This window comes from Haemaphysalis longicornis, unplaced genomic scaffold (genome assembly GCF_048455015.1).
Source record: "Haemaphysalis longicornis isolate Haplotype H1 unplaced genomic scaffold, Haemaphysalis longicornis Haplotype H1 scaffold_10, whole genome shotgun sequence".
Taxonomy (NCBI): domain Eukaryota; kingdom Metazoa; phylum Arthropoda; class Arachnida; order Ixodida; family Ixodidae; genus Haemaphysalis; species Haemaphysalis longicornis.
In genome coordinates, this window is record NW_027526204.1 from 99,572,117 (window position 1) to 99,599,430 (window position 27,314).

The 27,314-nt window shown below is 50.9% G+C and overlaps 1 protein-coding gene across 10 annotated transcripts in view; it reads left to right on the plus strand.

Annotated features, from left to right (window-relative positions):
• Positions 1-27,314, plus strand: part of Wnk (Wnk kinase) — a 202,495-nt gene that overhangs the window by 14,747 nt on the left and 160,434 nt on the right. For all 10 annotated transcript variants that reach the window (XM_077690157.1, XM_077690152.1, XM_077690154.1 and 7 more), the window contains exon 2: positions 9,010-10,123. In XM_077690157.1, the coding sequence (XP_077546283.1) occupies positions 9,083-10,123 (1,041 nt within the window). In that variant the 5' untranslated portion in view covers positions 9,010-9,082. The remainder of the gene's footprint in view (positions 1-9,009; positions 10,124-27,314) is intronic.

The following is a 27,314-nucleotide window of genomic DNA, read 5'->3' on the forward strand; positions in this document are numbered from 1 at the left end:
ACTGTGACGTCGACTAGTGGGTTCCATCAAAATATTTTTGAATTAGGCAACCAGCATAGGGGGATTTATACCTTATGTTAATATTAGGTACTGCCTTAACTGTTTCTTATTATATACACAAAACCATTTATGCCGAAGATTAATGGGCGTTTTATAAACAATCTACCAGCGAAAAGCACGTACGTGCACTGCGCGAAAAAATAGCGTTCATGCGCTGTAAACGTATATGCGAGACACATCTTGCCGGTACACGCATAAAACAACAAGCAGACTCTGCTTCCGCATTTCCTTTGTTCGTTGTCGCCCACCCCAGCCCCATTACTCATCCCCGTACACAGACCCACACGCGCGCGCCATTTCGGCAGCGGCGCTACGGCGCCTCCGAGATTGCTAGCTGCACTTCGATGAGTGGCGTCTTACTGCTTCACATGCATTTATTCTGAAAACACTGCAGCATACTAGTGCCTGCTCAGCATTATTGGCTGTAGTAGGGCTTGATTTTCGCTTGTGCGTTGCGCATTCTGCTACAATATTACGGTCACCTCGTTATAATTAACAGACCAGTCGGACAAGGCAGTTACGTTGTAGTTACGTTACTTTAGGTAACAATCACCAAACGTTTGTGATAATGAATCGTTGGCCTGTTTAAGCATTTCTAGATTTAAGCATTTACCGCGCTAGTCGGACAGAGGCCGTATATTTACTCTTCGCTCCTAATTTTTTTAGTATCATCATTATATATATCACCGACTATCACTGGAGCACACTTGAGGTTCAGTGACAACAAGTGCTTGCCAGGTTATAATATGCAGCCACACGGAATCTTGGGCAAAAAATTAGGCCCCCCCCCAGTCAATACAAATTATGGCACGGTGGTGGTTCGGAGTGGTGTTTTTTTTTTTTAATTCCAGACAAACATCCCCTTATTGTGACATGTATACTTCCAAAATAAGTAATCTGGTTGTATTGGTTCTTTTACTTTGTAGGAATACTGTTTCCTCTTAGCTGGGAGAGAACTTCTATCAGGATTGGCCCCTTGTTTTAGTATCGCCAAAAAATTGTTTTTTTGAACACTATCCTGAGCCCATAGGGAAAGAAAACCGACGCGTTTAACGAAACAAGTATTTCCTGAACAAATGTGACTTGGTTTCTGGAATGGAACGAAACATCCCCGGCCAAAGTACAGCAGTATTCCCCATCCTTCCTAAATCTAGAATCTAATGTGAACATTCACGTCCGTCGCATCAAAAAAAAAAAAAAACGCATTGGAGCGGTTTACAAAGTATTTAACGTAGTGTAGTATATTCTCTGTCATCAAGCACAGCCACCTCGGCTGTCGCTTCCGTATGTTATCAAGTATCCAGGCGTGGCATTATTCTGCTTAGGAATACGGCATGATAACGTATGCCTCGTTTGGCGTTCGTGCACACTTTTTGAACACAAAAATTGTACAAATGAGTGCTATCAACCACAACAACAACAAGCATCATTCACAAGGAAACACGGCGAAAAGAGCATGGCCGAGGCGGCCGATCCGGCCGGAAGTCCAGGTATGACGTTTTTCAGCCGGTTTTCGCCCGCGCTCTTCGGTCTTCCGGCATCCCGCGGCGAGATGGGGGCGGGGCATCGGGCCACTTTTGTTTGCTCATTGCGCCGCTTCTATTGCATGTATTGCGAAAATATTTCGTACACATGAACTATTCAATGTGTACTCGCTGCTAGTCAACTTTTCTTTTAATTCTAAAACCACTTCACCTTCCCTTTAAAGAAAACAGATGCAGTAGTGACGAATGCCCCCCGCATTTTCCAGCGATTTCTTTGCGACGTCACAGAATCTTGTTTCTGCAGCCGCCAACCTAAGCCACCACTAGAGTAAACTAGAATAGATTCTAGTTCACTCTAGCCACCATCAAGAAACGAGATGGAGTGGTTGTAGTTCAGTTTGATTGTGTCACTTGGAGGCTAACGTTCAATTCACACAAACCGCTAAAGATGTTTTGGTGCTGGCTTATGTTACATCACCCGTGGCCATATTACGCCACGGAAGCGCGAAATTTGAAAGTTTTTCAGTGTTTTACTTTTTTTAGGTTAAAAAAAAACGTATTTTGTAGCTTCAGTGAAGCTGAATGGGGTAGGTACCAAAGGCTAGTTTTTTCGGATTGAAGAAAGTTGTATAATTTGCCTTCATGGCTCCAGAGAAACCGTAGCGGCATTTCTTGTAACAATGTGCAAATTTCATGCAATGAAATAGCTAGGAATAGTTTGCATATCTAGTTTTCACAGTTGTAAGTACCCTTTCAGCACAGAACTTGACAAAATTGTTTCACGACACCATTAATTGCTACGAGGACTTCTGCAAAAGTAAAGTCAAGAAACTTGATGTGGGGGATGTAGGATTGGGGTGAATTCCACAAAACTTTCACTGCTTTGTGTACGTGCGGGGGGGTGAGGATATCCTCAAAAATGATTGTAAACTAGCTGCGTCTCTTCCCATGTTGCCGTGCCGCCCTGCCGACGGCCGCCCGTGGCGTCGCCCGCGCTGCGGGTGAAGGCTGCGGCGCAACGCCGCTGGCAGCCGTCGGCAGGACGGCACGGCAAGTTCGACGCTAGTGTACTGAGATTTAATTAGGCTCCAACCAATACAAAGGCAAAAAGGCAAACACCCGACGTTTCGAAGCCGGCGCGGCTTCTTCTTCAGGGGTGACAGTGGCCACGCTGCAGCTGCGTCTTATAGTCTCACATTTGCTGGCCTCGCACAAAGCCCCTCGCTGCGGCACGTAATCCGTGTGTGTACACCGAGGGGAGAGTGCCAAGCGAGCGATTAACATTCCCAGGTGTGCGTTGAATATGCCACGATTCGAGGAAAAGCCGCTTCCTCCAGTTCGTTTCCCTTTCGAGGATGGCCGTTCCGGAGAAGTCAATTTTGTGGTCGGCCACTTCACAGTGTTCGGTGACTGCGCTGCGAACTCTATTCTGTTTCCGGACGTTGTTCTTGTGTTGCCTTATCCTCTCCGGCAGGTTTTTGGTTTCACCAATGTACGAGGCGTTGCACCCAAGGAGGTTGTATGTTCTATACAACCTCCTTGGTTGCACCCCGCGCACGGAATGCGGTAGACGACCCCGGGTGCCTTCTGTATTGTCGGCCGGTCTTTGGGGCGGGGGATTAAGCGGACTATAGTTGTCGAAGGCTTGTGGGCTATGTGTACTCCTACCCCTTTGAAAATGCGGGCCAAGGCCTCGCTTGTTCCGGGAATATACGGCACCGGCACGCGTTTCAGGGGTCCGGCGGTTGAAGTTCTTGGAGAGTTTGTCACCCTCTTCTGCTCTTTGCAGCGGTTTACGGAGTGAACTTTTTCGGGTAGCCGTTTTTCTTGAGGTCCGCAAATACACGGCTTACTTCTTTCTTACGTTCTGATTCGGACGAGCAAATTGCATCAGCTCTGTTAATTAAAGACTACACAACTGAGGCTTTGTGGTTAGCGGGGTGGGCCGAATTAAAATGAAGGTAGCGGCCAGTGTGCGTCGGCTTCCTGTCTGCCTCCTCTTGTCACTTGGGCGTCAATAAAGGGAATGGAGCCGTCTCGTTCACATTCAACCGTGAACTGGATCTCGGTTCAGTAACTTCCCAACCAGACAGAAGTATGTCGAAATGTTCACTTTCACGACGCTAGTGTGGACGTAGTTTAAAGGAGCCAGGAAGACAAAATACAAGTTGGTTTTATTAGAAAGACTGCTTAGTCCCGATAATAATGATGCCAATATCATCGCAAACTTCGAACAAATAACGGAGATATTAAAGAAAATGTGTGAAGCAGTCGCGACCCCCTAGCCAATTTCCCGCAACTTTTCTATGACGTCACAGAACCTTGATTGTGCGATTGGCGGCCGCCTAACTGACCTGTCGCGGCGACACATGACTGGACGTCTGTAATGGGGCCTCTAGTTACATTTGACCGCATCACTTGAATGCTAACGTGCAGTTAACGCACTGAAAATCGTGTTTTATTGTTGGCCCGTATGACGTCATTCTTGCTCATAACACGTCACTGTGGCGCAAAATTTGAAAGTTGTTAAATACTTCTTGCTTTTTTTTTCGTTAAAAAACATCTTTTGTGGCTGTAATGGAGCTGAGTGGGATACTGAAACCTAGTTCTTTCAAATCACACGAAGTTGTATTTTCTCTTCATGGCTCCTTTAAAGGTCGCGCTAGTTGAGTGGCGGGCAAAGCGCTGCGTGTTGGCCGCTGCATGGTATGTTTGCACGGAGAAATATTCTTGCTCCGTGGTATCTTTGCATGTCACTGAAATGCGCTTGTCATTGCATTCTCCTTGCGCACGGACGTTTTATTCTGTGTAGGGTGCGTGTCTGCGTGTGCGTGTTCGTAACATAGCTTGGCGGTGAACTGCATCAGGTTGGGTGCTTGGCAGCGGACTCCGCCGGAGACAGCTCACAGTGTTGTGAAATAGGACAAGCTGCGTTGGTATTTTTTAAAATTTTCTTGCAGTTTAATTAAGAGCTTGTCCGCCCGAAGCAGTTTTAATGAACGCGTTATAAGGTAGCGGCTGTGCGAAGGATCGCAGAATTCGTTGGCTAAGGTGCTTGAACTTTTCCGCGGACCGTATCTCTCTCCTTGTTAATCTGTTCGAGAACGACAGTGCGCGGGACCGGTGTACTCTTCGTGTAGAGCGCGCGCGTGGCTCGATAAACGGTCGCGCGGTCGCGGCGTGTGAAGAGCCAACAGTGAGTGATCTGTCTGCCGACGAGTTTCACGCTCAGCGTGTTTTTAATCGCTTCGCCGACCTCCGACCGCGCAGCGCACGTCAAGAAGCTTTCGCCCCCGGTGCTGCCCCGACTGTGACGAATTCATCGCGGCAGGTAGAGGCTCTGTTGATTGTCACTGAAAAGCAAGTTCGTCGGCACGACGTAATGAAAATTCCTCAGGGTCTCAGGTCCGCTAGTCGAAAGCCTAGCGATTATCGGAGATTCCTTTATCGTTTACGGCTACATCGTGTTTGTCTCCTCATTAGAGAGTTTTAGCAGTCCGTCTGTTCCGTCGTGTACGTAGTTACCGTGTTGACCGGGACCCGTCTGGGCACTTGCGTTTTCGCCGCGGTAGGGCCTTCGCCATGTCCGTGCATTCGCAACGGTGGGATGCGCCTCCTCTCCCTTCCTCCTCGCCCTTCCGCGCGTGCATGCGCAGTCGGGTCCCGGTCATCGCGGTAACTACGTACACAGTGGAACAGACGGGCTGCCAAAACTCTCTATTGTCTTACGTGTCCTCGTCTTTCGACGCCAGTTACACCGACAGGTAGACTGACCGCAATTCACGCGGCAGCGTCCCCCGCCTGTTCTACTCATGAGCCGTCACGTGCACCCGCAGGCTGCTGCCTCGGCCACGCGGGTCCAATACTACGCGAACCCCAATGTGTTTTCTTATCTTGTTTCGGCGCCGGACATTTTCGTACCATTCGTTTTGACGGCGACGGCTGTGGTCTTTCTTTTTTTATTGCGCCATTTTGCCCCAGGGCAGCAAAGAAATTGAAAAAAAAAAAAAAAAACCCCAAGTCCTTTTCGAGTTTCATGAGACACCTGAGGCTTCCACCTTGGATATTCCGGGTGCCCGTGTTGATGATGATGATGATTAGCGGCCCTCCCTTTGAATCGGGGCGTCGGTTGTCAGCAGCCGACTTGCCTGTATTATTACTCTTACTTGCCCTACTCCCAGCTAACCTAATAAGATTTGCTTCCTCCCTCCCATCTCCCCCTCTTCCCTGTTTTAAACTCATCGCTCCCACCCCCCTTTTTCTTCCGTTTCGTATCGGCGTCGCTGTTTTGTTGTTGTAGTTGGGCGCCTTTCGTCTTTATCGAACATGCGGGTTTGGGGGGACGGCCGCACGTCGCAATTTCTAAGGCTGTTTCGCCAAGCCGCAAGGACCTGCGCGTTACAGCTACGGGTCACTGATGACGGTGGTGTGGGCGGGTCTGGTCAGTGACACTCGTAGCGGTGACTCGTGTGGTCTACTTGCTGTCACCAATTGTTACTTGCGCCAACCTCCATTAATTGCGACTCGTATTAGCGCCGAGAAATCATTGAAACGTTTTTATGGTAATTGACTTCCTTTCGTAGATCCCGTGAGCTATCCGAATCTGGAAAGCAACCTTGCGCGCCTAGGAAGTTTCAGTCGTAACTGTTGCAATTAAGTATGTTAGCCGAGATTTGCGGGTGACGCGCACTGTATATATCGAGGAAAATTCTAGCGAGTTGCTCTGGATCATAAAAAGTCGTGTTATTGCCGTTGTAAAACCTGTTTTTCATCGTCCACCTGAACCATCGTTTTCGCGTTGTCAATGTCCGCTTATTTGCAACATGTGTGCTAGACTATTGGAAAGTACGCTGCATTTGTTTTTGTCACTCCTTGGCATCGCTCCTGAGAATCGATCGGGCCGATGTGAATTTGCGTTTTGCTGGCCGAACGGATCAGGCATAAAGCACATTTGTACTGGCTAGTCTATAGCTCAAAGGAAGCAGGTGTACCGGAAGGAATTGCGGGCAACGCAATCCGATTTGTAAACGAAATGTCTTAAAGGAGTAGCCAGCCGATTTTTGTGTAGTCTATCCCGAATGAAAAGGCATCAATTAAAACACCTTGAACGGAAAGGTTTCTCCGCTGGCGCCCCAGAACGTTTGAAAGCGGAATTTTTAGATCTACTAGCCTAAGGGGACACACTGTCTTAGAAACTTTTTTTTTTCTTTCCAACCAGTTTTGACGAAACTTCATAGGCTCTTTCAGTTTTTTAGCTGATTTCAAATATCTAATTAGTTTTGATGTTAGGTAACTGGTTCCTGTGTTTATTAAAAAATTTCCTTGATTGTTTTTGGGAACAATAGGAAAAAAACTATTCAACAAAAGATTACCAGCAAGACATGAATAGATACCAGAAGCTGTGGAGAATGAAACATGGGAAGCAGCTTTTTTTGTTTTGCAATCACATACAAGTTTACATCAATTCTAACTCCTAGGCTTAAACTATTCCTGCTAACCAATTAAAATAATGCTGATTAAACAACTACTGAAACGCAAAATGCAACACCTGCTTCCCATATCGCATGGTTTAAACATTCAGCTTCACAGTGCAAAAGAAATGATGTTCTTAGCTGCACTACATGCTGGGATTTACCTCTCGAGAATTTTGTATCACTGCGATACTACTCGTGGCGAAAAAGTGGGGAATTTTGGGAAAATAATTTTTTATTTGTTGAAATCAGGCCTCTGTGGTTTTTATAAGTACCTGGTACTGTTCCACGTATGGAATTTTCGGAGCAAAAGCTGTGCAAACCTAGAGAAAAGTGGTACCTAAAAAAATGCTTTTTTCTGGGGGGGGCAATTTTTTGGGTCCCAAAGACCCATGTGCCGCCTTAAGTATGCTGGCAAAACGAATGCTTGCAACCATGGCAGTGAGCTGTGCAGCAACATAATTTTAGCTGTAAGAGCTATTTAAAAACTTGCCCCAGCAACAGAGTGGAGTCATACTCCTTGTGCGGCTGATTCGCGCCGAAACTGTAACGTTGCTGTTTGCGTATACGAACGGTAGTGTTACGTTTAGACACCACATGGCGCCACCGGTCCGATTTTATAAAGCTTAGGGCCAAATTAAAATTATCTTCACCAATTTATTTAGGAATCCCTTGTGGTTGCCATACTATATAAATCGCTGGCTTTGACCCGCCGCGGTGGCTAAGGCGTTGTGCTGCTGAGCACGAGGTCGCGGGTTCGATTCCCGGCCGCGGCGGCCGCTTTTCTGGTGGAGGCGAGAAGCAAAAACGCCCGTGTGTACGAGATTTCGGCGCACGTTAAAGATCCCCGGGTGGTCGAATTAATCCGGAGCCCTCCGCAGGCCTCATCGCCTGCGTTGCGTCGGCTCCTTAAACAATCAATCGATAGAACGCTGGCTTTCATACGAGCTAGTGTACATGGGCTCCACAAAAATCGACGGGCAGATCCTTTAATTTCGGCCTCTGGGGAAGCCTGGAGGACTTTGAATTTTCAGTAAATACTTCGTGCGAACCCTGTGCACGCGTTGTGTGGTATTCTTGACGGAAACGGGGGTCATCGACCGATCTCCGTCTTGCCAGGCTCGCTGGCTGTCAATCGCTGCCTCCGAGGTCCCTGATACGTCCCCCTTGCAAGTCTCGTTTGTTGGTTGCGCTCCCCGTGGCAATTCTTGTGTTGCAAGCCCTCCTCGAAACTTGGTTCTCCGCACTGGCGTGCCTCTTTCGCTTTCCGTCTAGTGCAAGAGAAGATATCGCCCTTCGTTGTCCACGACTGACGTTGGGACTTTCTACTCTTCGTGTGCTGGCGCAGTCCATGTCAGCCAGGGACATGGAACGGTAGGAACAGGTGATAGTGGTGTTCAGGTGTTTTTTTTTTTAATTTTGCTTCACCTAAAGTTTTGTTCTTTGTGGCTGCTTCGTAAATTTGGAAGAACCTCGGGGAGCAGTTGAGAAATTCGCAAACAGGGAATTGAAAGCTACTGTAGGCATCGCAAATTTTGAGGTTAAGGTTGAAGATACTGGCAGCTTTCACAGAAGCCACAGAAGCTTACCACAGAAGCCAAAGCTGACGTTATGACTGTCGAAGCACGAATTGCCTGACAAAGCCTAATTGAAAGATCGAGTCCGTACAGTGAGCACTTCGAAAATATAAACAGACCAATCATTTGTTTTTCCATATACCTTACAAGTCGTAGCGGAAAACGGAAAAATACGCAGTTCAGCCAGTTGGGTAGGCCTAACAGCGCGTACAATACATTGACCGAAGCAGGGCTGGAAGTGTAAAGAACACAGATAGGAGTATATGTAATAGGTACAAATATCCAACACTCAATGAAGTTGCGATGGGAAAGCAAAATTGCTCTATACAGTTTGTTGGCCATCAGTTTATCGCTCGTGTGTGGTGGGGGAATGACGTGAAAGAAGTGTGAACCTCTGCTCTTTCTGCGCAAACGCAGTGGGGCCTGTCGACCGGCCGCGGTGAAGCCGGCCCATGCCCGGGGCGCCCGCGTGTCCCTGCGGCCGCCGGACATGCTGAGGGGCTCGTCCAAGCTCAAGGACGCCACCAGTGCAGCCAGCACCGCCGCCCCGCCGCACGACGCCAACCCCGAGTCCGGCGAGCCCACCCCGCCGCCCAGGCGGCCCTTCTTCTCCAAGGCGCCGCACCCCTCCGCGAACGCTGTAGCCGCCGCCCGGCACGCGGCCAGCGGCCGACCGCCACCGGCCTCCCCGACCACCGCCCCACCGGCGGGACGCCACTCGTGCCTCGCCGCGTCGACGGCCGCAGCCGGGGCACCGGCCGGCTCGCCGGCCCACCAGCACGGTAGCAGCCAGCAGGCGGCAGCGGCGGCCCGACGTCGCGCGCCGCCCGATGGCACGTCGTGCGGCACGGCGGTGTCCGGCAGCCGGCGCGCCGGCGGCGGGCCGCCCTCCCGCCCGCGGGCCCCCGAGCCGAGACCGTTCCGCTACGTGCCCCTGACGGTGCACCACCGACACCACAGCTGCAGCAGCAGCAGCAGCGGCGGCAGCAGCAACCACAGCAGGAACACGGCGCCCCGGCGAGTCACTGAGCTGGAGAACGGCGGCTTCCAGCCCTACGCCGCGCCCGCCGAGCCGCCGCCGGCCGCCGCCGCCGAGGCAGTGGACGGGGGGATCCCCGAAGGCCGCGAGGACGAGAGGACAGAGCGGCGCGACGGCGATGGCGCGGCGGCGTCGGCCGGGGAGGACGTGGCCGCTCCGACCGCCGCCGCCGCGCCGTCGTCGCCCGTGTTGGTGATGGTGCGCGATGGTGGTGCGCTGGTGCTGGATAGTAAGGCGGCCGCCGCCGCCGCCGCCGAAGACAGCGTGTCCGCCGCGGCGGCGACTGCAGCCGCCGCTGCCGCCGCGGCAGCCGCCGAGAAAGCCGCGTCGGCCACCTCGGTCACCGCAGAGGAGGACGTCCAGGCGAGGGACACGTCGCCCGACGGCCGCTTCCTCAAGTTTGAGGAGGAGATTGGCCGGGGTTCCTTCAAGACCGTCTACAAGGGACTCGACACCGCCACGGGAGTCGCCGTTGCCTGGTGTGAGCTCCAGGTGAGTGCTACATCTGGCTATGTGACTCGCTTCCTCGTGTGTCCTTTTTCGGATCACCCATAGACCAAGGCCAACCAGTGCGCTCTCCCCTGTTGCAGCGATTATGTACGAGCAGTAGTATAGCGACATTTATGGAAAAAGTTGTGGGCTGGGCCTTGCTCCAGGAGGCTAGGCAATCCTAGCTTGTGCCCACCCGGCACCTTTCATCTGATTTCTGACGCAAGAACTGTTTCAAAAGTAACAAGCCTCGATGTATGTGCGGTCCTCTGCTAAAGGGAACAAGGCGCTCTGTTTCAGAATGTCTGCTATAGCTAATGCGCAGATGTGCAGAAAGCAGAAGGTCGCCGAAACTTTGGACCTCACCTTGACCAGAGGCCCCCAACACACAGGCACATGCGCTTTAGGTTGCATTTTAGGAGCGTTGGTAATGAATTCTTGTGTTCCCTTTAACAGCTAACCACGCTGTATCTACATATGCTTCGTGGATATGCTTTCACCGGGAATTTACCTTGAAAAATCGGCAGAGGCCTTGAAGACTGCTTACGTGTAAGAATGTGAAATCACCATAGTTAAGCGGGTGAAATGCTTTCGAATAATATTTGTACGTGTACTAAAGTCGCTTCTGCCGATATTGTGAGCACCGCCATCCTCTTCGGCGATGAAAAAAGCAGAAGCGGTCGCAGAGCCAGCGGGGAGGTGGCAGACAGGCCTGGCTTGCTGGGGACTGTTGCGTTGCTGGGTGATGTGCGGTGGCGGCACTGTGAGCCTGCACTGTAGGAACCGGCTCGGGGCGATGCTGTGGAGCGCGTTACAGGATGGGGCATACCCCCATCTTGTCGAGTTAGTGTACCTGGCGAATGGCACGCAGGAGAGTTGCCCCTGGTCCGACGACGAAAAGCAAAGTCCGCACTTAACGCAGTTTAATGCATAGCGAGTAAAGAAAGGCGACGATACATTAACATGGCTACCCAAACGGGTAAAGTAGGGTCTTCGAGAGAGAGAGAGAACAAACATCTTCAATTCCGAGTTTAATGGTGCAGGATGGTGAGAGTACCACCGGCGGGGGGCGTCGGCTAGTCCGGGATGCCCTGGTCCTTGCTAGCTTCTCGTCGTGCCCTCTATATCAGCATGCGCTGGATCTAAAGGTCCGAGCTGGACAGCCGGTCCACCCACTGCTCGTACGTGGGAGCTCTGTTCCAAATGCAGTGGCCTGATTTGCCGGGGAGGGGTGGTGGCAAGCTTTTTATATTGTTCCCCAATGCTCAAGCAGGCCTCGATAACTTTCATTTTGAATAGCAACAATGCACAATCAAGCAAAAAAAAAAAAACTTATTAAGAGAGGCAATGAGTCGGACACCACGAACAACCATGTCGAGTCTGCCCGTGCGTGCGCAGGAAGGTTCTTGGGCGGTGCCGCAATCTCGAGGCCTGTTGGTGCGGGGCTCGTTCCGTAATGGTCACACAGATCTCACAGCCTTCATGGGAAAGTCCGACGGCGAGTGTCGCGTTGTGCCCTGTTGAAACGTGGACTCCGTGTCTGCCTACGAACAGTGCAGTGGATTTGAAACGAGTGTTGTTGGAGCGCCACTGCACTCTTCAAGGGTTCGCGTGTTCCGAAACCACGTGTTCTCGCCTCCACTCGTTCTCCCTTGTTTGGCGCTTGCGTCGCGCACTTGGCGACATATTTTGATGGCTTTGGGTCCGTCTCGCCGCCGCTTTTTCTCGCAATGGGAAATATACGGCTTCACCTCTAGAAGTTTTAGCAGGGAGTGGGACACGACGGAAACCTGCAAGAAATATTCTAATGTACGGAGTAACGCATAAGTGTCATTAAATGAGGGTCGCAAGTGTTCGTCATGACCATATCATTCTGGGCGGATGTGTCATCGCCAACCCGGTGATGGTCACCATAGTTTTCGAACAATGCTGATCTCCAGACAGCTGTTGAAATGTACTTACGCCCTCTGGTGTAAACGACGGTTTTGACTTCTCCATCTCTATAACCTTTCGTCATTGTGTAGGGGATTTGCGAGGCCTTGGCGCCCTGGGTGCGATGCGTCGGCCATCACAAAACTTGCTGGTATGCAAACAGGAACTCGATTTTCTATGAAACGAGGCTGTGGGCGGCTACGTTAATGGTTTTGCTTGCTTTGAAATCGTAGGGATTAAGCAGGGTTCCGCTTTACAAAGAGACCTTGACAAAAGAGTGCGATGCATGGCAGTGCAATATGGCCTAACTGGTTTTGTACTAGGTTCGTTGTGTCGTTCATTCGTTCTGTAAAACTTCACGTGTTGCAACGGCATTTAGAAACGCCATCCATTTTACCACGGCCAGACCTGATAACAATTGCGATCCCGCGCTAGACATGAAAGCTGTTTGGAGCGTTCGAGGCAATCTGACCTCCGCTTCTGCTGAAATCCCTCTTACAAGAAAATGAAGGACTAACTAACGAACAGCTACCCGAAGTCCTTCACTTTTTTGGGCGCACTCTGAAACTTCCTATTCTTCAGCAAGTTTGCTCATCTCAAGGGTAATTTTTTGTGCTTGATCCCAACGTTTGCTGAATGCACGTGCCTTGCTGTCAATGCTGAACCCGTAAAAGTTGGAGTACTTATGTCGAGAATAGAGTTGTAACTCCTCTCCGCGCGGAAACCGGTCCCGGTACGGTACCCGGTTGGCGACCGGCGCAGCTGCGCATACACAGAGGCGACGAAACCGGTTGCGCGCATGCGCAACCGGTTTCGTGTCGTGTGTCGTCACTGGAGTCGTTTATAAGCATAGTAAGTCCAAAAAATCACGGGAACAGCTCACGCCATATTCAAAATATTCCCAGTAACGCCCTACTTGCGCCGCGCTGAGAAACATCCGGCTACGGTGATAAGGCACAGCGGCCACTTCCGGTGCCGTTCTTAAGTTGTCACCGAGTATAGTGTCTCATGCCATTTACCAAAAAGTGCCTTTTTAAATTAATGGTGTGTGCTAAGGATGTGGTGAAAATTCGAATACTACAACAGGTGTTTTTAGCTCCGCATCGGCGTGTTTACCGCAACCGGGTATTGTGCTGAGTTGCACCAATGCTATTTTGCGCGCGTTTCGCGGGCGTTGCAAAAGCCGCGTCCAACGTGCACACGTGTCGCGTTCGCACGCAAATTCCCGACGCGAGGCGTCAAGACGTCGGCGCGCGTTCGCCGGGGTGCCGTCGTTATCAGTAGTGTGCCCCCCCCTCTTCCCGCCCTGGCCGTCAGCTGGGCGTTCGCGCTGACGTCCGCGCACGGTTTTCTAAATTGGGTTGCCTGTTTTCTTCTTCTTTGACGCTGTGCATTCCCTGCCGCCTTAATTCCAGTTTCAAAATGCCCGATTGGTTGGCAGGCTTCCTTTTTGACTTCTTATCACAAGTCCTTTCCTAGACATTGAACATCTGCAGTTGGTGTGAAAAATTGCTCGGGCTCTGAAGTCGTCATGTTTACGTGCTGTGAAGGCAAAAACATCACCTCTGGCTGGGGATATAGCTATCGAAGACTTTTTTTTTTACTGCCACATTGTTTGCGGCCCCTTCTTCGGAGTGCTGGCACTCTTTTCTGTCATTGTTGTATGCAGCCTACAGCGGCCATTGGTCGAACCGCGTCGCGTGACATTTGTTTACCCCGGAAGACTACATACGGAAGAACTGCGTAAACGACGGAACAGACGGACTGCTAAAAAACTCCCTACTATCTACTCCTCACCGTGGTGGTCATTCTGTGTGACGGGCAACAGCGCCGGTTTCTTGCACAATGGGACGCACGAACGCGCACCGTGCACAGCGTGTGTTCGACGTGTGGTTCTGCAAGCAGTCGTATACCAAATCAACCGGTGCTTCGTAATTTAGAAACGGTGATTCAGTATCAGTTCTGTTTGAATTTTTCTTTGCCTGTAATGCGGAGCGTGTCTGTGCGCGAAAGATATTTGTTTCTGCGTCATTCCGTGCAAGTTGACCGCTGAAAGCGTCGAAAGTGCATGGCCGATCTCTGTAGTGGGGAAACTCGATGCATTGTAGCCCCGTTTACACGTAAACCCGTTGTCAGGCTTAATAAGCAGTCGTACAGAGTCTTAGCGCCGGCATTTCTCCGTTGTAGGTTTTAACGATTGTAGTGATTTGTATGTAGTAGTTTCTCGTTTGTCTGCCTCGACGGTATGGCTCAAAAGGGAACCGTACAGGTTACTGAGCGGTAATTGATCGGTGCGAAAAAAAAAAAAAAAAAACGGAGTTGCTAAAAACGGAATTGTGCTGTTTACTGAGCGGTAATTGACCGGCGGGGGAAAGAACGGAGTTGAAAAACTCCGCATGGAGAGGAGAGAGAGCAAAAGATGTTGAAACTTGTTTTTCAACCCGGAAAAACAAATGCCTCCTGCGTTACTAGGAGAATAAGAGGTCTTGAGCCTTAGCTGGAGGTCCTTGCGAATGAAGAAAAGCGATTCGACTCGGGGACTAGAATGAAGCACTCCGCGAAGTTCTGTGTGGCCAGCACGCTGCTTCTGCACTGGGCCTACTACTATCCGTTCGTCCTATGGGGTGGTTGACCTCGTCCGGGTAAACATTGCCTGACGCCACGTTCGTTTCTTCTCCCCCTTTCAGCACAGCCCCGCGCCGCCGTTAAAAGCAGGCGTGAGGCCAAATAATCGGCTCACGTACTGCCCCGCGCCGATAGCGGCACGGGTCTCGGAAGCGTTCCGAGTCGTCGTCGTCGTCGTCGTTCCGGAGTGCGCGTTCATTTTTTTTTTTTTTTTCCTACCGCGCCGTGATCACTTACGTTGTTGACTGTGACCGGCGCCGTCCAGAAGAAAAGAAGGGCCCGCTCTCAAGCTGCTTCCGAAAAGGCGATAACGGCTTGTACGGATCCGGCCCAGTTAGTTGCACGCGCCGGCGAAATTGCGCGCGCTCGTGACGCCGGCGCCGCTTACGCCTTAACGGAACGGCGGTGTGTGTTTGGCTGGTTTCTTCAAGTTGTTTTTCTTTTATTGCGTTAGCAGTGGGTGACCCATGCCGACAAAAATCGGCGCCGTCGATCCGTGGGCAGAGATGTACAGAACAACAGTAGGCCGCGTGTGGAAAATTCAGCGTCCAAAGGTCCAACGACGCAAAACTGAGTCCCGCATGCATAAGACTAACAGAATTGTCAAAACGGTCAGTTAATTTTGGTGAGGTGAAATTTTACACAACTGATTCAAACCCATCGCCATCCGATTGAGCACACTAAACCTGTCTTATTGTTAGACCTTTCGTCTCGGTGGACGTTCAGGCTCGATTGGACCTAACGTCTTGGTGGATCTTTCGTCTCGCCGACCACGTGACCGCTTGGACCTTCCGTCTCGGTGGATCTGTCTGTCGTCTCGTTGGACATTCAGGTTACAAGCGGTGCGGAATACATGTGACGTCATGCCCAGCTGGCAGTGGTGGCGGCGCTGCCTTCGCTAAGCTTCCGGCCTGTTGCTCCGAAAGCGGTCGCTCGTCCTCGCCGCTTCCTCCCACCTTTGACGCGCACGTAAGCGTTTTATTATGGGGTGCCAAGCGAGCGCAGCGCCGAGTAGGCTGCAAAATGGGAATGACGGGGACGAAAAGCCGGTACTGGCGGACAACGAAAGGAGACTGCGATAACGCAGTGTACGAGGGAAGTGAGAGAGGCGCCGTGTTGTGGACTTGCGAAGCCAGGGCAAGGAGTGCCCATTGGGCCGAGACCAAAGTTCGTGAGGGAGAGGGTCGAGGTGCTCGAGCATTCTTAAAGGGACCCCGCAACACTCTCAACTTTTTTTTTTTTTCCAAATCTTAAATGTTTCCAGAAAGTAGTCAACCAACATTGTCAATTAACTCAGTTCAATTTTGGTTGACTTCGTCAACCAACATTGGGCTCGGGAACATTGTCACGCTCGGTAGAGCTTTTATTTCCGAGCCCACTGCTCCTTGGAGTGGAAATAAACAAATTGATATTGAACGTATGCAGTGCTTACTTAGATTAGGGGGTCACGAAGTACCTCAGCCCAAAATTACTGCTCCAATGCCCATCAGATAAACTTATAAACTTGCTCAGAAGATTTCTCTTTCTCCCGGCATGGACGTCTTTCGAGCGCTCTAATTACGTCGTTGCAGCGGCGTAGCGGCTATTGGCCGGCTTTCCGTCAGTGTCAGCAATAAACGCATTCCATGGCCACTTAAAAAAAAAAAAAAAACTCCACAGAATCAAAGCAGAAGCGGAAGGCGTACATCTGCGACGGGCAAATCACGCAGTGCCGCTCCGTGCTGGCGATTAACTGTAGCCTTCGCAGTGCTTCCAGACGGGAAGGAAAAGGTGGAAGCGCTTATCGGAAGTTTAGGGATCAACCGGTGGATCTTCTGGCAATCTATTTAGAGGCTGCAAGTAATGTTAAGTAAGTAAAGTAACGTCTGGGCACCAAATCGAGCCTGTTCGAGTTGGGCGTAGAGGGTGGAACGCGGGATTACGCGATCCTGAAAACGCTTTCAGACAAATGGGAGATCGTTCTCTCGAGAACAAGATGCATTTGTCTTGCCTTGCAACGACCGCTCGCGCCGTTGTCGCGGTGCAGTCCCGGTTACCATTTGTCGCGACGTTCCCGTTTCACGCACGCACGGCGGAGTTTATAGCAAAACTGCATGTTTTCACAAATTCGGCCACGCTTGCACCTCACACGCCCGCGGTTTTGGCACGTGCGTGGACTTGGCGGTGACAGGGGACGGCATCGTATATATAAACGATAAGCGGTCGCTGATATCGCAGCTGGTTCTGAAGAAGTGGTGACGAAGTCCCGCTTATCCTGTCTCCGCTTGTGTTTCGGTAGCACCTGCTGTAGCTTTCCACACATATATGAGACTTACCGGCCCGCGCGCCGACAAGAGTATTGGTAGTCGAATTTCGTTATAAAGAATTAGTATCGGGGTAGCAATTGAGTTCGTTATATCCGACATTCGTTGTAAGAGTAAAGCAAGAAATCGGTTCAGACCAATTGGTTATGTGGCTTCCGCAAGAATCCTTGATACCAAAACGCATTATTTTAATCTTCGAACCCACTGCAAACAAGGTAACCCTTATCTTTCTCCTTGGGACATTTCAAGCTATAAATGAACCAAAACATGAAACGAGAAATTGCGACAGAACAAAGTTCATTGGACAAAACCGGTTTGCGTTCCTATTTTTTCGAGGAAGGATCTGATCTTTGTCTGGTGGCTATTCCCTGCACTGAGCAGGATGAAGTTTTCTACAGTGTCCACGATCAAAGGGGCCTTTTCTACTACTTCTGCCGTATATCGGACGCCGGGAGTTTTTCCAAGTAGCTTCTCGGCCTACTGATCAAATATTTCTTCGTTATATCCGACAGTGCGCGCGGCTCTCAGTTTCACGTTGGTTATAAAAGAAGGAACAAGTGTTATTGAAATTACGCGTGACCAACCAAAGTTCGTATTAGTTCGCTGTAGCCGATAATTCGCTTTAACAGTGTTCGTTATGACGAGGTTCAACTGTATTGTAAATTCGTTAGGGCCCATCGCGTATATATCACTACATGTTCCAGGCCCCACCATTAGAGGGGAAGGAAAATAAAGAGAAGGGAGGGGGGGGGGGCGTGTATAAATAAATGATCGTGCCGTACGGGAAAAGGGCATCAAAGCAAAAAAAAAAAAAAAAAAAAAGATATCGATGTCGTTCACATTTCATTTTGGTCAAAGTTGTTCGAGGACGTACTAACGAGGTCGCTCGTTATTACTAGAGTGGCTTCGCTATTGTTGGGGGATCAGTAACGATGCCAGTAGATGGGGTATAATAGCGTGGGTGCGGTTAGCGCGGCCACGTTGGTACGACCCCCGAACGAAGGTACAAAGGAATAGACGTGGCCAGGCCACTGACAGCGCTTGGTTAATTCTTTCATTGAGTTCATCGAATGCCCCCGCGGTTTTTCAATGGAGTAGCTGGCGCGGCGTAGTTCGCTACCCGCTCTCGCTGCGCCGACTCCGAAAATAGCGCTCGCGGCCGTGTGGCGGGAGTTGACTGAAAAGGGGGAGGTTTATAAAATGCGATGGAATCTCGTTAGCAGAATGTCGCCGTAGCAAACCTTTCGGTTGAACGAACTTAGTTTTGCTTTAATTGCCCACCGGAACGCCGTTCGTACCGATTCATATCGAGTTCGAATGAAGGACTTTCTGATACCGGTTTACGAGACCTCACTCAGCTGTACGCTTTCTTTAAAAGGGGACGTCAAGATAAATTACAACCTTGTTTAAACAAACATAAAAATCCTGGGTTTGGAAATCCACTCAGCTGCTTGGTTCCGAGAAAAATGCATGATTGATTGATTGAGGTTTAACGCTCCCGCGCTACACAGGCGATGAGGGGCGTCGTAGTGGAGGGCTCCGATTAATTTTGGCCACCTGGGTATGCAACGGGCTCCAAAACCGCGAACACACGGTCGTTTTCGCCTTTCGCCTCCATCAGAAAAGCGGCCGGGAATCGAACTCGTGTCCTTGGGCTCAGCAGCGCAACGCCTTAGCCACTGAGCCACCGCGATTGGTGAAAAAATGCAAGAAACGTTGAAAAACTTTCAAATTTCGCGCTACGCGGCGACGTCGGCAGTGACGCACAATAGAGGGAACACAAAAGAGAGTTATCAGTGGGCCTGTTCGACCAGCAGTCCCGGACTCACCGCGGGCAGTCCTCGGGTAGTCCGGAGTTTCCCCACGCCGTATGAATATACAGTAGAATTTCGATATACGGATATTGCTTAACCGGAACTGTAGCCTGCAGTTGGTTGGTTTTGTTTTCAGGAACAGTAATCGGAACTAAAATTTCCGCCTCGCCGTGTTAACGGAACCGAAAATGGAACTTCTTATCAAACCCATTGCCAATATCATCAGCTTTTTCCGGTTCCGGCTGTTTATTATTATTATTTTAGCTTCGTAAGCCTCGTCTCGTTAGTAAGCAGCCGTGTTAGCGCGGCGAATGCAACATCGCAGTTCTTGTTCTATGCTTATAAATGCTTATGCTTATGCTTACAAACGACTCCAGTGACGACAAACAAACTGCGTGAGACGAGGCAGACGATATCACGCATTCATAGCAAACCCCTTTCAAAACGCGCGCGCACTGACGTCACGGGTCCGGCGCTTTGGCGGAGTGATACACTACATGAGGTGGTGCCGTTCTTGAGTTGTAACCGAGTATAGTCGTTCGGTCTCGACTCAAGTCACCAGGTTACAGGGCTTAGATCCTGCTGCCTGGTTCGTGCCATCGTGGGGCTATTTGGGCTTCATTGCCGCGTTGCCGTCTTCTAAATTCGCTGGCTCTTAAACACACGCGAAGTCGAGGCCTGAGGCGTGCACACCATGCGCTTACGTTAGAAAAGAAACGGCATCATTCTTGCCTTCGAAAGCGGCCCTTTGGTGCATTTTCATGCATGTTTCAGGGCCCAGTAACTAATTGTTGCCAAATAAACTTTGTGAATGTTGTGCCTAAACCTGTTCTTGCCTTACGAAAAACTATCAGCTACATTGACCTTCCAGTGCTTAGAGTTCCGTGAAATGACCTTAGGAGTGTGTATGCTCATAAATTTGAAGTTTTGCACATCACTGAGTAAACGGAACTCCGGTTATATGGAAGTAATTTTTTCCGGTCCCTTGAATTTCCGTTTATCGACTCTACTGTATGTGAAAAACGAATGTCGCGGGGAGTCGGGGTCTGATGATCGAAAAGCTTCGTGTGTTAACTGCACGCCAATGTTCAATGGATACATGCACAAGGCGGAAGGGGACGCACCGCTATAGTCGGTGTGGTCATGTCTCGCGGCTGGGGCTTTGATCGGCGCTCGCCAATCTAGATCTATATTCCTCGACGTCACACCGGAATCTCCGGGAAGTGGTTGTAGGAGTCGCCACTGCTTCATACATTTCCTTTAATATCTCCGCTATTTGTCTGAAATCCGCTATAAAATTGGCGTCACCCTTATCGGGTCAAACCCGCCGCGGTAGCTCAGTGGCTAAGGCGTTGCGCTGCTGAGCACGAGGTCGCGGGTTCGATTCCCTGCCGCGGCGGCCGCTTTTCTAACGGAGGCGAAAAGCAAAAAACGCCCGTGTGTACGAGATTTCGGCGCATGTTAAAGATCCCCAGGTGGTCAAAGTTAATCCGGAGCCCTCTACTACTGCGCGCCTCAACTCCTGCGTTGCGTCGGCACGTAAAACCCTACAATCAATCAATCAATCAATCAATCAATCTTGTCGGGATAAGCAGTCTTATGAATGAACCAAACCTGTATTTTGTTTTCATGACGCTATTCTAACACGTTGACAACCGATAATGTGTCTCTCAATAGATCGATCGATTAATCCGTCCGAACTCAGTTTGGCGTCTCGGGGATTTTCGGTTCCCCGGTTGGCGGCGTCCGCGCGAGCCTTGCCACTACGGCTACACCGGGCATGTGCAAGGTAGGCGGCGAGCCCGCAGTCCCTCGTCTCCGCACGAATGGAGGAAACGGGCTGTTCTTCAGCTGCGTGCAACGCTGCTTTCGACCTGTTTCTCGCTCATTGTTTCGGCCGCGCCGCGCTCGGGTGTCGGGCCGCTCTTTTTCATACCGGGGCTGTCGCCGCCCGCGCGCCGGCGGCGACGTTTTGCCTTTTCTGCATCTCAGTCGTCGCTGGGCGCGTGCGGCTTCGAAGAAATATCGGCGAAAGTGTGCGTCGCATCCAATCCGCTGGAGAGGAGTTGGGTTTGTTGAAGCGGTGCACCGTTGGGGTTTTCATTGTTTTTATCGTATATCTGAGCCAGTTTGTCGCAACCGGCAAGAGCTCTTTTTGAGTCGCATGTAGATCTCTTGGAAGGTTTCGAGGAAAATGACTGGCCCAGTATCTGCTTGCTTCGGCGGAAATGTCATAAGACGATAGGCATCTGCCTGATGTACCTAACACGTAACTTTCTCCCCACTTGCTGAGCACGAGGACGCGGGTTCGATTCCCGGCCGCGGCGGCCGCTTTTCTGGTGGAGGCGAGGAGCAAAAACGCCCGTGCGTGCGAGATTTCGACGCACGTCAAAGATCCCCAGGAGGTGAAAGTTAATCCGGAGCCCTCCTTTACTGCGCGCCTCATCGCCTGCATTGCGTCGGTGCGTTAAACCCTACAATCGAATTAACTTTCCCCCTCCTCTCGCCCTCCCTCCCACATTCGTCCCGTGCTAAATGCAGTGGAAGTTTGCTCAGTTAAGTTCGACATTCCCGCGTTGGCACTGCTCGTTCGCTATCTGATGGCACATCTTGTCCCTGTTGTGCTTGAAGCAGGCAGCGGAGGTTTGCTCCATTCAAATTTCCCGCGTCCGCGCTGCACGTGCGCCATCTGTCGGGACTTTTTGTTTTTGTTGACCTTGGAGCACCTTGAACCTATAGACATGCTTTGTCTGTGTTTGCGTTTATCTCACCTCCCTTCGAGGCTATTTTTAACCCGTTTTGTTTGTTAATTTGCTGTCGTAGAAACCAGTACCACGTGTATCTGTGGTTAAAAGAACGCTGGTACACAGGGTCGTATACTTATATTTTGCCTTATACTACCTGAGGTTCTTTGCATTGAATAATGGGTCCACGTGTGAGACTTGTGAGTAGTTCATTTGCGGCGAAGCAAACTGATACGGGGACTTTTTCTCTCCATTTCGGCCTGATGGCAAGCAGTTGAATTGAGTGACGGACGGAGGGATGCACGGACCAAAAAGCCCACTAAGAAAGACGATCGTCCTTTAGAAAACTGTGCCTACTTTATTTGTATATTTGTAGCAATTGTAGTGCGTGCCCAAGGGCGTTTCTCACTCGACGCACTTCGGGCTAATTCTGAAAAAGCCGTAATGGTGGAGCTTTATTCTTTGGCAACTTTGCGCACGATGAAAAGAAGCGTTCATTGAGTTGCGCTTCTCTCCTTTCCACGCTGTCGATGCATCTAGCGCTTCTGCTGTACAAGTACGGGCCACACGTTACCAGCTCCGCCCAAACTTCCCCCAGGCCATCTCAAACCTCGTAATGGTGGAGTTTTATTTTTCGAGCAACTCCACGCCTGATGGGGAGAAGGATGAACTGGAGCATGATTTTCTTTTTCCCAACGTTATCGATGCACTCACCGCTGCTGTCTTGCGTACAGTCTTTAAAAAATTTTCTAGGCCAAGCCGGAAACGCGCAGGCCGCAAAAAAATAATGTACAGGCTAACGTCCAGAGCGAGGCTGAAACGCTCTATGCTGGGAAGCTAGAGAAAACGCCTTTCTTCGTTACTGTCGTAAAATATTTTAGGCGAATTTAGAGGTAGAGCTTATCTTTTCAATTCTTTGTGGTCGAAAAGGCTTAGGATTGGCGTAGAAAAATTTTGACAAAGGCTGTACGTGCTACAACACATCACTGAATTCGTCCAGACTTTCCCCAGGCCGGCCGACGTTGTTGCGAGCGGTTTGAGAATTAAGGCGTCACAGTTCGAGCTCTGACACGACTATACATTCGCCGCCGGGGTCCGTTGCGTTGTTGGCCGGGGCGGTTGCTGCCGTAGTGTAGTGGTAGCGGTTTGTCGGTATTACGCAACCTGCCCTCACCAGCCAGGTGGGGGAATGGTTGGCTGGTCACGCCATTACCAACCACTTCCGCGAGCCTCTCTCAACTCGGCTTGGCTAGGTTTGCAAAGAAGGGGTCTTCAATTATTACGTGGCGGCGTCTGGGCGGGCTAAGTGCGTGCACGCGGCGCGGTTTGTGGGGGGCTTGCGCAGCGTGTTTGCCCTTTGCGGACGCAAGGCACGCAAGGGCGCTCATTAGCGCGAACCTTCGTTGTCCTTAGCGTTGTCGCCGCGTCTTCTTTAACTTTGCTTTGGCTTTGCGTCGCTGGTGTTCGTTTTTTTTTTTCATTTGCACCTGTAGTTTTACGGGTTTACTTTTTGTTCCGTTTTATCTTTTCGTCTTCCCTTTCCATTTCATCATCTCTCTCTCTCTCTCTCTCTCTCTCTCTCTCTCTCTCTCTCTCTCTCTCTCTCTCTCTCTCTCTCTCTCTCGTTTTTTCGTGCCCCATCTTTTACTTCGTTCGTTTTTGCTTTGCTTTGTTGCTTGCAAGTGTGTTTTCTATGATGTGTTGTCGTGATTCATTTTTTTAGTCCCGCGTTTCAACTTCATATATTCGTTCCTTCGCTTCATTTTTTTTTTCATCAATCGCCTCTTGGCGTGTTTATTACTTCTCTTCTAATTTCGTTATTTTTTTTTTTTGTACGTGTACTCAGTACCGTTTTGCTCTGAGTGTTTCTACGAGTTCGCTTTCGGGTAGTAACAGGTTGTCGTTCATTTCTCTTGCTTGTCTATTCGGCCCCTCCTCCTATTCTTCGTTCCTTTGTTGTTGTTGTTATTTTCACCTTTCCCCCGTTTTATTTCGCCCTTCTTTTGTTCGCAACCCTTTTCCGTGGCCCCGAACCTCGGGCCGACATGTTGACGAGTTCCGTTACGTTCTTTGTCTTTTGTTGCGTGTATCGCGGCGTGCGAAAGCTCTGTCTGACGTTCGCGCTAACCTCCTAGGACTCAAGCGCGTGCTGTTCGTGTTTTTCTCCTGCGGGACGGACGTACTTTACGCGCCGTCTTGTGCGCAGTAGGGGTACGGTCCCAGCTGCTCAACTGAGCTGGGTAGGCTCATTGCTCAACTGAGCTGGGTAGGCTCATTTCATGCTTGAATTCTGCGCTGTCACACCCTGGCGCGCGCATTAAATTTAGGAAGGCTTATTTGGGGGAACTTGGTGATACGAGTAACTGGAGAATGTTTAAACCACTTGAGATTTGAAGTATGACGTCGCCTCGTCGGGTGACTGTTGAGAGAAGATCTGCAAAGGATACCGGAGAAGTGTTGTAAAGCAAATGCTAGCCGCCGTCATCCCCTGCCGTCACGTGAGCATTTCTCGCCCTCAGTGACGTCAGCTGAGGGAGAACGCGTTTCTTGCGTAGTTCCTGATGATGACAGCGAAGCTACGTCGCCTCTCGAGCGTCTTTTTTTTTTTTTCTCGAGGAATTTGTTTTGTGAAGCGTAGCTCCTAATGTGTAACACCCATCTCTCTCTCTCTCTTTTTTTCGTGCTTGCAGAATTAGCCGGTGCGGTGGCCCTTTAGAGTTCTTATTTCTAGAACTGATCAGCTGAGCTAACCATCTTATCGGGGAGTTTCGTCAGTAAGGCCAAAATTAAGCTTCCCCGTGCGACCTTCAGTGTTCGCAAGATTTATAACAGCAGAGCGTAGATCGGTCTCAAGGAAAGGCAGCTGCATGTAAAGGGCTTCTACATTGGAAGGAGCCGCTACTCCCAAACGAACCCGCTACGTTCACTGAGCATCAACATTCACTGGGCAGCCACATCCAACGAACGGCTACATCCAAACACTTGTCAGCACACCCAGTGATGGATGCACTAGCTGTGTGGATGTGTCGGCACGTGGTCGTCACACAGCGCTGGCTGTGCCGTCCGCGTAGGCCAGGGAGGGTGGAAGCGGCCGCGCGACCTCCATTCAGTACGCGCGATAGACGACCGGACGGATGGGGCCTCGCCGTTCGGTGTAATGCCCCCCCGCACTGTCAGGCCTGGTTACACCGGAGCTGACAACATCCTGCCCTGCTCGAGCGCAGTGTGTGCAGGGCGCCGCCGCCTGATCCAGCCAGGCAGATGATCCCCGGCCTTATTTGTTTTCGTTCGTCCGGACGTGGTGGCAGCGTGCGGGGTGGGCCGGCAACGCCACCTACGTCGAGATGTCCCAGAAACAACATCCCCCAGCTAACGTCCCGTGCGGTTTTTATCGCGCTGTTGAGAATTAGGCGCGCGCGCGTGTTTCGCCGTCATACGTTGGAGTAGCCGGTTCAAACTTTCCTCACGCTGTGTGAAGAGGGAAGATCTGACTGGACCTCATCAGGAGGCGGACAAGTGCTTCCTACACCGGGAATGCATCACTCCTTTACTGAGCCCCCCGGGTAACGTTTTCAGCATTGCGTAGCATCGTTCGTTGCACTGATTCTGAATGCGGTTGCGTTTGGAGAGAGAGAGAGAGAGAGAGAGAGAGAGAGAGAGAGAGAGAGAGAGAGAGAGAGAGAGAGAGAGAGAGAGAGAGAGAGAGAGAGAGAGAGAGAGAGAGAGAGAGAGAGAGAGAGAGAGCATTTATTCAGAAAAAGCTCTAATGAGCTGCTCCTCAAAGTCGAAGGTACTTTGAGGGAGGAACTAGGACGGACGTCCCTGATGAAGGAACCAGGAGGGACAACAAGTCATTCCGCGTGCACTATTCAGTTTCTCTCTCCGCGCGACCAACTGCGATTCTAATTTCTGAGAGTTCGCGCACGCTCCTACGGTGACGCCGGGAAGGAGGCGTGCGCACACGAGAACACGCAGTCACACGGGCGACGCAAAGCACTTCGGGCATTGGCGTTGGTATGGCGCTGTTGGCGTCGTCGTCAGCGCGGGGACGGGCGAAGGCCACGCTCCGTCGGTCGCCGCCGCCCCAATTGTGACGGCGTCTGGATTCCTCCGCTCCCCGCGGCGTTCGTTGTTGTTTGCTGTTGCGCCACGCGCCGCCTACGCGGTCACCACCATCACCGCAGTCTCCCCCTCCTCCCCCCGGCCGCATTTGCGCAGTCAGACGGGACATTTACACCACGGCCGAGACCTCGATGGCCAGAAAGCGGTCGTCACGGCCACGCGTACACAACGGTGCCCTTTGGTGGCTTATTCGAGCCACGATCGCGTCGTCGCCCTCAGGGATAACGAGGAAGCCGAGCCTAGTTGCCAGGACGGACGGCTGTGCTCGGGGCCGTAGAGGTTGCACCAGAGCAAAGTTGCGAACACTGCAGATAAGAGCGTGCTCCCCGCCAAAAGCGGACCAGGAGGTTCGCTTGCCTGTTGGACGAAATGAACGGGTCATGGTCGGCTGAGGGGTGTAACAAAGCTTTGCAGTTGCGTCACTGAGGCGGTCCGTGTAGGCCACCGGAGATCGGGTCGCTTTGAGTGGGCGTCGCGTCGACAAGCATCGGAGGTCGTGGCCGATGGCGCGATTGAGAGGATGGTGGGAACGAGTGGGCGACGGCTCGGTGGTTTGTTGATAAAGCGTGTGTGTGTGTGTGTGTGAAGAGTGCGGGAGCCGGGCGACGTTATCGGATGCGCATCTGCTGTGGGGCTAGATTGATTGTCGCTCGTGTGCCCGGGGGGAGATTGTTTATCGCGCAGGGAGGGGGGATCGCGCGCATTTGTCATCGGGTTTTAGGGGTGATTCGAAGATTTTTACAAAATAAGATTGTGGTAAGCCGAGGGCATCTAATCTTGTGGGGCTTAAAGGGACAGGCAACCGATTTTTATCGAGTATGTCTCCTCTATCCCAAATTAAAAGGCATCACTTAAAACACCACAACGTAAAACGGTTTTGCTAATATCACCCTAAAACTTGCGAAATCGAAATTTTTAGGCCTACCAGCCGTACGTGTTCCGCCCAAAGGGAATGCTGGCAACCATTGACTTTTTATTGACTCTCTATAGAAACGCAATAGAGGTTCTACTAAAACTCAACGTCTATTTTCATTAGGGTATAAACCCACGGAGTTGTTTGGACATGTAATGTAGTGTCACGTTTAGAGACTTTCACCTTTCAGAAATGTTCGTGCAAAATTAGAAATATTTCCGCCTGTGTATTTGGAAGTTCCTTGCGACCACCCCAGTATATAAAACGCTGGCTTTCATTTGAGGTAGAGGACGTGCACTCCGCAAAAAATCGGTTGTCTGTCCCTTTAAAATGTGACCACGTGAAATGTACGGCTGCGGGTTTGGCCGAGTTAGAGCGACAATGCGGCAGTTTCAGTGTTTCAAAGTGTTACGTATTCTATGTACCGCGGCGACCGCGTTTCTGATGGAGGCGAAAAGCAAAAAACGCCCGTGTGTACGAGATTTCGGCGCACGTTAAAGATCCCCAGGTGGTTAAAATTAATCCGGAGCCCTCCACTACGGTGCGCCTCATCGCCTGCGTTGCGTCGGCGCGTTAAACCCCGCAATCATTCAACGTATTTTATGTATTCTATCGGTGTAAGTGTGTTCTATAAGCGTCGTAACGAGGCAGGCGCCTGGCTGCTTAGCGCCGTCTATTGTGTGACAGATAGAGCTGGCAGTGGTGACCGCGCCGCGGGAGATTTCAAAAGTGATCCGCAAA